The 12,127-nt window shown below is 40.7% G+C and overlaps 1 protein-coding gene across 1 annotated transcript in view; it reads right to left on the reverse strand.

Annotated features, from left to right (window-relative positions):
• The window catches only part of FH (fumarate hydratase), a 32,381-nt gene extending 20,459 nt beyond the window's left edge, over positions 1-11,922 (reverse strand). The window contains exons 1-3 of the mRNA XM_047077075.1: positions 11,776-11,922; positions 4,057-4,191; positions 761-871 (exon numbers count right to left, since the gene is read on the reverse strand). Of these exons, the coding sequence (XP_046933031.1) occupies positions 761-871; positions 4,057-4,191; positions 11,776-11,901 (372 nt within the window). The 5' untranslated portion in view covers positions 11,902-11,922. The remainder of the gene's footprint in view (positions 1-760; positions 872-4,056; positions 4,192-11,775) is intronic.
• Positions 11,923-12,127: the final 205 nt, after the last annotated feature.

The raw sequence follows: 12,127 nt of genomic DNA on the forward strand, positions 1-12,127 counted from the left end.
CTCATGTCAGGCTCTGTGCTGATAGCTCAGAGCCTGGAGCCTGCTACAGATTCTGGGTCTCCCTCTCTCTCTGCCCCTCCCCTGCTCATGCTCTCTCTTCTCTCTCAAAATAAATATTAAAAAAATATTTTTTAATTTTTAAAAATAAATGAATACATATTTTGCTACTCTCCCCACCCCATACTTCTTCCATGCTAGGTTTATCCTAGAACATTCTTCAAGAAACCAATTTTCTATCGCCTCACAATATAACTTGTATAAGCATCTGTTATGGTCGGATACAGTCTAATTTGTTACCATCATAAATAGTACTACAATGAACACCACTATATATACAGTTTTTTAACTGTTATCTCTGACTATGTCCTTAAGATTACATGAAAAGTGGATTAGTGACATTACATCTCCATACATATCATCATCAAATAACCAACTAGTTTTAAAAGGAATCATGTATACATAAAATAAAAAGTCAAATCTGTAAGTTCAACACCGCCTCTTCAAGTTTTCTTTAAATTATATAAATTAAAAGGAAAAGTCAAGAGAATTAAAAAGGCATAAGATCATCCAGAAATTCTGCCACAGTATTTTAAGCACCATATTAATATTCATCCTAACCAAACAAGAAGGCTGCCACATTACCCTGAAATTCATTAACTCAGGAACTCAGTGGCCCTTTCCTCCGCCCGGGCTTGACAGCATCTTGTAAACGCAAGGGGCCTGATGCCACTGCGTAAGCAGCACACTTATGGGCTCCTACCTCATCGGCTGCCTTCATTATCGCATTAGCAATCTTCGAATCGAGACCATAATCCTGGTTTACTTCAGCAGCCGCTCGCTTCAAGATACCAAAAGCTTTAATAACTGGGATCTAAAACGAATCAGAAAAACATCTCAAATTATCAAGTTTTGTTTGGCATAAAAAATTAAGATTAATATTTTATGCAAGTGCAAAAACTAAGTAAACGCTAACTGAAGCAACACTGCAGTAACATAGGATTACAGACAGATAGGCGTGGAATGGACCAGATTCACATGTATCTGTTTAGGGAACCAAACAAAAGCAAGTATGTTGACTCGTTTTACACGTGTGTGTATTCCCTCCACACAAACACGTGCACATATGCAATGTACCTACCACTCATTCTGCTTTTTTATAATATGTTATAATGTATATATGTTTATTTTGTGTATTTACAAAGTATATTGTGTTTATATACATAAAAACAAACGGTGCTCAATCATTTCACCAGCAAGCACCATTATTTTCCCTCACTGGATCTCATACCACATCATTATTTTTCTTTTTTCTCTTTAAAAGCAATAAAAATAGGGGCGCCTGGGTGGCGCAGTCGGTTGAGCGTCCGACTTCAGCCAGGTCACGATCTCGCGGTCCGTGAGTTCGAGCCCCGCGTCGGGCTCTGGGCTGATGGCTCAGAGCCTGGAGCCTGTTTCCGATTCTGTGTCTCCCTCTCTCTGCCCCTCCCCCGTTCATGCTCTGTCTCTCTCTGTCCCAAAAATAAATAAACGTTGAAAAAAAAAAATTAATATAAAAAAGCAATAAAAATAAAAGCAATATTTAACTGCCAATAAGTTTTAAATGGCCAGTTATTAAATGGGTATCATTTCATCCCGAAGTCAAAAAGCATGATATTCTAGTTATTGAGGGCTTGACACCCTGTAAGTCATTGAATATTTCTTCAAGCCCAGGGTACTACACACTGATACATCTAACTGAATTTCAAACCCTTTCAGTTTGCAGATCTTTTCACTTCCAGCTCGGAATCACCTCACCAAATTTAAAGGGATGAAACTGAGTAACTTTTAATGACGTTTTAATGAAATGATATCTGGTTTTTGTAAGATGAAAGAATTATGTGTTCTTGCCAAAATTAACAGTGCAGACGGCAGTCTGGATTCCACACCAGGTTTGAAGGGAGAAAGAGTGCAAGCAAGAAAGGAAGGGTGGGGAAAAGAGGAAGGAATAGCACAATGGAAGCTACAGTCCTCAAGGGAAATCAAGGTGAAAAAAAAAAAACAAAGGAAGGAACAGGACACGTTAAACCTGGGCCAAAGAGAGGATACACTGAGGGGCAAACTGAAAAGGAAATAACTAAAGAGTTTTTCTATTTTGAATTCAAAGAAACTAAAATTAAAACATTTTAAGTGTTCTACCCAAATGAGATAGAGACAAATGGCACATAGGATTCGAAACTTAAAAACTTGAAACCTGAAACAGATGCGGGACACCTGGGCGGCTCAGTTTGTTAAGCATCTATCTGACTCTCATTTTGGCTCAGGTCATGATCTCATGGTTCATGAGATCGAGCCCCCTGCATCGAGCTCTGCACTGACAGTGCAAAGCCTGCTTGGGATTCTCTCTCTCTCACTGTCTCTCTGTCCCTCCCCTGTTCATGCATGTGCTCTAAGTAAATAAACCTAATAAAAAAAAATTTTTTTTTAAAAACATGAAACAGATGGGAATTGAAATTTCTACAGGAGCACACTGGCGGTGGCTTAAACTACTGCCAAAGTCATAAGTGACAGCCTGTCAGCTCTGGCCACCCAAATGAAGTGACTCACCCCAGTGTCTACAGACTCGTAAAAATGAAAGAGGGTCACAGCAGAGTTTCACTGAACACTACTACAATAAAATGGTAAAAGGACACTGGGGAGAAAAGAAGGGTCTCATTATTCTTAATTGACTCACATTGGAAGTTCATGATCTTTTTTGGTTTTGTTTTCCGTTGGACCTCAGGGGCAAAGGGCTGGGTTTACTCATACTACTCAGGTCAGGGCACATCATCGTCTGCTTTATATTTTTAAAAGTTCAGGATCTTAACTGAGATGAAACAAAACGTGACAAAACAGATACCCCACAAGTCCACCTTTTACAGACGTGTCATGTGCATAGCTGCCCAGTCTCTGGAGCAGCAGCGGCAATCACGCCCCCCAGAACCCCATCCCTCGCCGCCTGAAGCAGGGCCATTAAGAAGTGACATGCTTACTCCTACCAACACTGATTAGGACCGACCTCCTTAATCCCAAGAGTTGAACTAGATGAGGATATTTTAGGATCAGCTGCTACCCTCTGTCGCCTAACCACGTCGTCTGACCCGAGTTTACCTCATCACCAAGACAGCTGTCAGTGACAATGACAAAAAAAGATCTTCCTCAAAGAAGAGTCAACTGCAGCCACTTGTAAAGTTGCATAAGCCTGTCAAAGATTCAGTCGTAAAGGCTTAGGAATGGGTTGAAGTTCCACATGGAAGTCAAAATTATTGTATGATAAAAGCATATTTAGAAGACAGCTACTAAACCGTATCTCACCGGAGGAAGGCTGGCTACGCCTAGGCTCCCATCCTATCCTGCACTGTGGCACCGACTAGTGCTCTTAGTGCAGATGGGCTCCAGGAACACAGGTAATCTACTCCTTCAGTTCTTTGCACACTCTGACATCTCTGAAACCAAGGCACATCAATGACACGTCACAGCTCTGACAGCCTTTCTTTTCTGGGGCTACATAATGGTGTATCTTCTAACTGACGTCATCTTAAATTTAGCGAAACATGGTAGAAAGTTTTCTAATCAATCATTTGTGTAGCAATGAACATATACTTATATATTACCTGTTATATGCCAGATATGGTTAAGAAGAATATTTTTATGTATTTGTGTATGCTTTCCTAGAAACTGCAACCAAGAAAGATAGAAAATATTGAAGAAAAATGTTTTCTTTTAAACCAGTTTAAAAAATTAACTATTGAAACTAAAAATGCTTAAACTGTAAAATTCTAGTAAAAATCTGAATAATCCCAGCAAGAATAAAAAGACAAGTCACTGAGTTCTATCAAATAAAACTCTAAAATATTCAAAGTCACAGCTCAAAATAATAGTATTAAAGTTCAAAAAGGTCTTTGATATTTTAAAGAGAAATATCTTACTATTCACAAAGCCAGTTACATAATAACTTCATGTTTTAATTCTGTAAAGTATTTATTTATAGAGTAAAGTGACTCATTTGAATAAAGCCAATACTTCCACAAAACCACTTACTGGCATGCGCTCCGTCACACCTCCAATTTTAAAGTTCATCGTGGATCTCACAGTCTGGGCACCATAATACTTATCATTTGGGACCTTGAGTTCACCAAAGGTATCGAACTCTATCCGAAAGGAATTTTGGCTTGCCTAAAGAGAAAAATAAGACGCTATTATAGCTTAAAAAGAAACCGAGTATCAAAGCAATAACACCTTGTCAGCTGTAAGGGGAAAGAAACCTTAGTAAGTACCACAAAGACCAAAAAATCCCATTGGATTCTCATTCTACTACCCAGTTCTTTTCTTGAGAATTTTTTTGTCATTTTTTTTTTTTCAATTTGGATACAGTTGACACCCACAATGTCACATTAGTTTCAGGTGTCCAACATGATGACTCCACAACTCTATGTCCATGCTGTGCCCGCCACAGTACAGCTACCCTCTATCACCACACAACACTATTACAATACCATGGACTATTGCCTTATGCCGTACCTTTTATTCTGGTGATTTATTCATTCCATACCTGAAAACCTGTACCTTCACCCATTTTGCCCACCTCCCACATCCCCCACCTCTTTGGCAACCAGCAGTTGGTGCTCTGTATTTATGGGTCTGATTCTGCTTTGTGTTTATTCCTTTGTTTTAAAAATTCCACACAGAAGTGAAATCATATGGTATTTGTCTTTCTCTGACTTATTTCACTTAGAATAGTACCCTCTAGGTCCATCCATGTTGCAAACGTCAAGATCTCATTTTTTGATGGCTGAGTAATATTCCACTGTGTATATATATCACATCTTGTTTATCCACTGGTCTATCAGTGGACAGTTGGGCTGTTTCCGTATCTTGGCTGTTGTAAGTAGTGCTACGATAAACACAAGGGTGTATCTATCTTTTTGAATTTTTTTCATTTTCTTTGGGTAAATACCCAGTAGTGGAATTACTGGATCTTATGGTACCCTTATTTTTAGTTTTTTGAGGATTCTCCGTACTGTTTTCTACAGTGGCCACACCAGTTTGCATTCCCATCAAAAGTGCACAAGGGCTCCTCTTTCTCTACGTCCTCACCAACACTTATTTCTTGTCTTTTTGATGCTAACCATTCTGACAGGTGTAAGGTAATATACATAATTGTGGTTTTGATTTGGAGTTCCTTGAAAATTAGTGATGTTGAGCATCCTTTCATGTCTCTGTTGGCCATTTACACATCTTCTTTGGACAAATGTCTATTCAGGTCCTCTGCCCATTTTCAATCAGATTATTTGGGCTTTTTGGTGTTGTGTAACTTCTTTATATATTTTGGACATTAACCTCTTATCAGATATCATTTGCAAATACTGCAGATTTTAAAGACAGACTGTAGAATTCACATGCTATGCCGAGGTTAAATAAAGGAAAGACTCTGAAGTAAAAATAATTATCTTTTCCAGTTCAGAAGTATATCTCCTGTAGGAAAAGCTTTGACCAATTCAATGTGCAGTACTTGGGTTAATCTTTATTTTACAGGAAACTTTAGAAAATGGCCTAAAAATGATACTTTAAAGGTTGTAAATGTTACATACTGAAGCAGAGCTCAGCCATGGTCTACAAATACCAGGCATGACAGATAGATGAGTGCAATATGAACAGCCCAGGCTTTGCAGTCAAGACAGCCCCCCACTTAGTAGCTGTGTCACCTTCAACAAGTCAACTTTTCTCATCTATAAATTAAATGTACAGACAAGGGAGGATGGGCTAGGTCAGTTCTTAACCTTTTCAGGGCAATGGAACCCTTTGAGAATATGAGGAAAGCTATGGATCCTTTCTCTAGGAAAATGAACACAAATACATATACTGTATGCAAAATCTTACATATGATTTTAGAGAGTTTGTATCTTGAAGCCAATCCACTATAAGAACCCATGATCCCAAGTCCCTATTATGGAGACTCCAAGATTCTATCAAGTACATCAACTTATACTAATAAAAAATAAAAAAATATATATATATTTATACTAATAAAAAATTAACAACTGCTCAACAAATATTTTAGAATACTATAAAAAAGACTTACTGTAAAATAATAAAAAGTTGGAATTTACACGATACTTTATAGCAAGGAGACTCCAGAGAGATACTCAGAGCTTTAATTAGTGTGCATTAATTATGAAATAAACATGGTCAGATGATTCAAAAGATTTAAAAATTCCTAGCCAAGTAATTCTGTTTTACTAACAGTCCTCTGAAAAAGAAAAACGTAATTTGTAGTTATACCCTGGGACTAGACGGATTTACAAAACCCTTTATATGTTATAAAGCCTTTTGGATTGCAGAAACAGAAAAGTATCATTGTATCTATGTAGACATATAGTAGTATCACCAATGAGGTACATTTTCTTCTATTGTCTAAAAGTCTGTGGAGGACTAGCTTAAGCCAGTAAGAAGCAGCAGCTAATAAAAATAATCACACCTCAGCATTCAGTGTGCTATGCAGCAAACTCTTTTCAAGCATCACTTTATCTGACTTTTATAATCACTCTAGGAGACTGTGCTGTTGCATCTGCACCTCAGAGGAACTGGAGATTTGGAGAGATTAAATAATCTCAGGAGATCACCCAGTTAGCAAGGGGAAAGACCTGAAACCCTCAAAGCCTGGACTGGCAAAACCCAAAAGCTGTTTGGATTTACTACTTTTTTATTACTACTTCCGTAAGCCAAGACACAGAGGGAGTAACTCCAGGCTGGCCACAACGGAGCCTTGAGTTGTGCCCCTAACCCTGAAGAATAAAAGGAGGTGGACATGTGTGGTTAGATTTTTCTCTAACAGAGCTTGGTTATACTGACACCACTATACATCACTATAACTTGCTTCTTACCCTGTAGACCCAAAGCACCTGGGGCTCTGTATCTCCGAAGCACTAATGAAAATATTTTGCATTACGATCTCTGTTTTGGGTAGCCTAAATAAATCTTCACGTATGTTAAAGTATACTTTGACCGGATGACACTAGCAATGACAGCAGGGGCACTCAACTCATAAACCCAGTGTTCTTCTCATCACCTTGTTAGGAGACAGGAACAAGATGCCAGCTCTAAAAGGAGAATGGTTTCCATCAGTCACTTGTGAAATCAGGTTCAACCCCTTAGATTTACATCACCACTTTCTGCTTCAAAATTATTAAATTCTCGGGGCGCCTGGGTGGCTCAGTCGGTTGAGTGGCCGACTTCGGCTCAGGTCATGATCTCGCGTTCCGTGAGTTCAAGCCCCGCGTCGGGCTCTGTGCTGACAGCTCAGAGCCCGGAGCCCGTTTCAGATTCTGTGTCTCCCTCTCTCTGACCCTCCCCCATTCATGCTCTGTCTCTGTCTCAAAAATAAATAAACATTAAAAAAAAAAATTTTCGAAATTATTAAATTCTCATCATAAAACAGCAGTATCTTTGCCCCCTAAATAACTGGTTGCTATGATGAAACTCAGATCCATTAAAAGTTACTTGAAAGATCTAGATGAATACATTTTACCATGTTCTTCAGCTTAAACCTTAACAATTTTTGTATTCCAAATCAAGAAACAACAACCTAATCAAATTCTAGGATCCTGACAGTGATCATTAGAAAAGTACAGAAGTCAATCATGGCCAAAATCATAATCTCAGCAAAAACTTCCAAAAATATGCTTACTGTCCCTATAATAAAAATAAACACCCCAAATTTGCAACAATAAACACTGTCTGCAGCAGCTTAGCTAGCTAATAACAAACCATTCCAAAAAGCCAAACAGTTATCTCTTCATTTAACCCCAGGAAATATATAGGTTGCATCCATTTGTTGAACAGAAACTGAAGCAATGCTGTAAGACACTTTGAAAGGCACCAGGAATTAGAGAAAAACTGTCAGAGGAGGCTATGCTTATGTGGAGTTAGCATCAGTTAGATAAGCACATATATATCCATATCCATATATATATATGGATTATATATGTATCCATATATATGGATTATATATGTATCCATATATATGGATTATATATGTATCCATATATATGGATTATATATGTATCCATATATATGGATTATATATGTATCCATATATATGGATTATATATGTATCCATATATATGGATTATATATGTATCCATATATATGGATTATATATGTATCCATATATATGGATTATATATGTATCCATATATATGGATTATATATGTATCCATATGTATATGGATAGGGGAACAACGAACCAGGTAACTGCCAGGTCTCTTCAAACATTCTTTCAAATGTTCTTTACAATAATAACCCACAGAAAAAAATCTTCCGACAGTGATCCGGTACATACATAAACACGTGCATACACGCACACAAGGCTGAAACAAAAATTTCATGAAACAGTATGTTACACACCCGTATTTTCCATTCTATGCCATTCTATTAAAATATTAATAATAATAATAATAATAATAATAATAATACTGGTAGTTACCCACTACACTGATTCCACCATCTACCTATGAGTGCACTTGAGGTCTGAAAAGCACTCGTGTGGTTTTCAAAATCTTCCACATTATCACATACATCATCTCTTCCCAGTGGCCTGGGCATGAAGAGAACGGATGCTCATCCTCAAATAATTGAAAATTATCAGTGCTTTGGAGGATGAAGTGATGAATAGCATCTCTTAAATAGAAGTTTTTAATTCATATAATCCACTGTTACAAAAAAGTAGCATTTCTGAAAACCATGCCTTCTTATGCCATAATTCAGAGAGTTTCTAGCAGAAGGCAGTTTATCACTTCAGGTATTTAACACCATGGCTTAAAGAGTTTAACCAGGGGCGCCTGGGTGGCTCAGTCGGTTAAGCGGCCAACTTCGGCTCAGGTCATGATCTCTTGGTCTGTGAGTTTGAGCCCCACGTGGGCTCTGTGCTGACAGCTCAGAGCCTGGAGCCTGTTTCAGATTCTGTCTCCCTCTCTCTGACCCTCCCCTGTTCATGCTCTGTCTCTCCCTGTCTCAAAAAAATAAATAAAACGTTAAAAAAATTAAAAAAAAAAAGAATAAAAAAAATAAAGAGTTTAACCAGCTGGGCATGAGGCAGACACAAAGTGTGACTTCCCAATGGTTCCTGTGAGGCTTGTGCTCATTTAAAATCAGCCCCCCTTCTGGAGAAACATGAAGGGTAATGGTCTGTTCTCTGCAGGCTTATTGCCATTAAGACACAGAAATACCATGTACTGTTAGCAGCCACTAACTCAGGAACCTCAGAAATTGATGAAATGGTCTCAAAATTTGCATGCCAGTCTAAACCAGAAAAGTCAATAAATACAGGCCTCGAGCCTCTAAGATGTCCCCCTGCACATGCATGTGTAAGATAACCATTAACTAAACCATGGCACTTTCTAAAGAAATGTCTTTCAGATTCTCAGTTTCAGGTGGTTTAAAAGAATATTCAGTGTTCAAGAAAATCCAAATCATTTCTCATGTAAAAGGACAACCTCCAAAGATAAAAATCCAAAGTTTGACTTCACAGCGTTTGGGTTTTAAGTTTCTTTCAGGAAAACTGTGGCTCAACTTAAAATACAGGGTGACCATAAAATCTTGCAATACTGGCAAATATACAATAACTGTTTTATTGATCTTACATTGTAATATAGAAGATATAATCTGTTTCCAGTCTTCATGGCCATCCCGCAGACCATTAAGGAAATACAGAAAAGAAACTTTATTTTTTTTTTTTAAATTTTTTTCAACGTTTATTTATTTATTTGGGACAGAGAGAGACAGAGCATGAACGGGGGAGGGGCAGAGAGAGAGGGAGACACAGAATCGGAAACAGGCTCCAGGCTCTGAGCCATCAGCCCAGAGCCTGACGCGGGGCTCGGACTCACAGACCGCGAGATCGTGACCTGGCTGAAGTCGGACGCTTAACCGACTGCGCCACCCAGGCGCCCCCAGAAAAGAAACTTTAAAAGACGTGGGGCTTTCCATCCACCATGCCAGCAAGGCACTGTCAAAGCTGGTCTCCACTACATGTTCTCACTCTCACTGTGCTATTTCTCCAAGGCAGTATTTATCACATTGTTATTAACTGTGCATCATTTCTTTTCTTATTTAAACACCCCCAGTAGTCTCTAAACTCTATGCTTGTAGCAACTGTCTTTTTCAAAGGGCCTGATACATAGCAGGTGTTCAATAAATGCATTATCTTATGCTTGTAGTGACTGTCTTTTTCGCAGGACTCAGGTGCACAGGCTGCATTCAATAAATGCTATCTTCCTAGTGGATGAACATTTATGGCTCATTTGGATACAAGGTAACTTAGGGGATTTATGGTTATGTAAATTCTCAACAGTAGCAATAAAAAAAAAAAGCTTTTAATAAAATCAACACAAAGATTTTGAACTGAGATTACAGGGCAAAAGATAGATGTGGAATTACCGGGGAGGGGGGAATCCTATCTCCATTTGATCTCAGCTAACATTACAACACTAAAAAAGCAAGGCAGTGCTATTTTTTCAATATTTATAACAGGACAGATTCAGTTCTCCAGCCGCCAATTCCCTTTTTACAAAACAGTGAAAAATACATAAATGTTTTAAAGGCTCTAAATGCACTAAAATTATTAGAGCAGGAAACTGCAGGAATATGAAGCACCCCTGATTTTGTAGTTTCAAGTACAGTAATGCCATGAAATTATCTTAAAGTTCACAGTTCAGAACATGTCTTGGGCCTTTGAAATATGCTGGATGGAGGCATTTATTTAATGAGCACCTACTACTTGCCAAACACTGTCAAAGTACTTTCACATGGGCAATCTTGCTGGGTACCTGTTATTATTTCCATTTTACATGCAGAAACTGAGGCACAAAGACAAGCTGCCCCAAATCTGAACTTTGAGCAGCAGAGTAGGATTTGAAATCACATCTCTGACTGCAGAGCTCATACTACAGCACGGTGAACTTGTGCAGAACTGTAACTCTTACTAAACTACCACTTATTCCCCAAGCTCCTCCTACCAATACGCGTGCGCCTATGTATTTAAAATGCTCGTCAAAGCCCAAACTACTGAAGGTGACACTCGAAAAAGCAAAGGACTTGAACTTGGACCTTTACGTTCCTTTGGTCTTTCTGAAAAAAAATACTGACTCAGCTACAGTTAGATCCCATCCAATCTTCCCTAACATACTTAAGGACACTCTGTCCCCCTCAACAAATTTCAAGGTTTTACAAAAGTGGGGAAAACCATCGTCAGCCTACCAAAATTGGCAACTTCGTGAAAAGTAAAATCTTTGAAGTTCCCAAGAACCTTCAACCCCACCCCGAGGCCTGACAGAAGTTCACCGCCCAGTGGTGATAAACGGCCGCAGGTCCGGGGCGACGATCAACTCTGGGCCTGCTCAGGGGCAGGGGCGGCAGCGGCCCTCGTCCCCCGCCTCCCACCCCGGCACAGTCCCCAGGGCAGCGCCCCAGGGTGGGGGCCTCCGCACCGGCTGGATCGCCGCAGAACGCGCGGCTGGGGTGGGCCCCTACGGCACACCCCAGGGGTCCCCGCAGGACCCTCGCCGGCGGCTGCAGCCCCTGCCCACGCGCTCACCCGGGGAGGAGGCGGCGCTACGAGGCCCGGAAGCCCGCCACGCGGGCGCGCGGCCCAGGCCGGGGTCGGCCGGGACGCCGCGGGAATCCCTCCCGCCTGCCGCGCCGGCGAGCCGGAGGGCTGAAGGTCACCGCGGGGAGGCCGGGGCTCCGGCGGCCAGCGCTCACCATTCCAGCGGCGTTCGGGGCCCGCAGTGGGAGGACCGGCACGCCTCCGAGGCCGGGAGCTGAGGCTGAGCCGGGAGGCCGCACGAGGCGACGCGAGCGCGCGAGGAGTCGGACGACGCGGTACATGGTGCACCGGGAGCCTGGGTAGAATTTGGGGGCGGTTGAGGCCACGCCTCCACGCCCGCTGTCTGAACACATCCCTCCCACGGCGCCTCGCTCTTATCCAATCAAGCTGAGGGGATGGGGTGGGACCAATCGTGAATGGCCAGTAAAGAGAGAGGGGGCGGGCTTACCTTCCGTGTAGTGGAGCGGACCCTGGAAGCCCTCGGATTCATTGGAAACTAGGGAGAAG

This window comes from Lynx rufus, unplaced genomic scaffold (assembly GCF_022079265.1).
Source record: "Lynx rufus isolate CCGP_SWC_20201006 ecotype Redwood Valley unplaced genomic scaffold, mLynRuf1.p SCAF_15, whole genome shotgun sequence".
Taxonomy (NCBI): domain Eukaryota; kingdom Metazoa; phylum Chordata; class Mammalia; order Carnivora; family Felidae; genus Lynx; species Lynx rufus.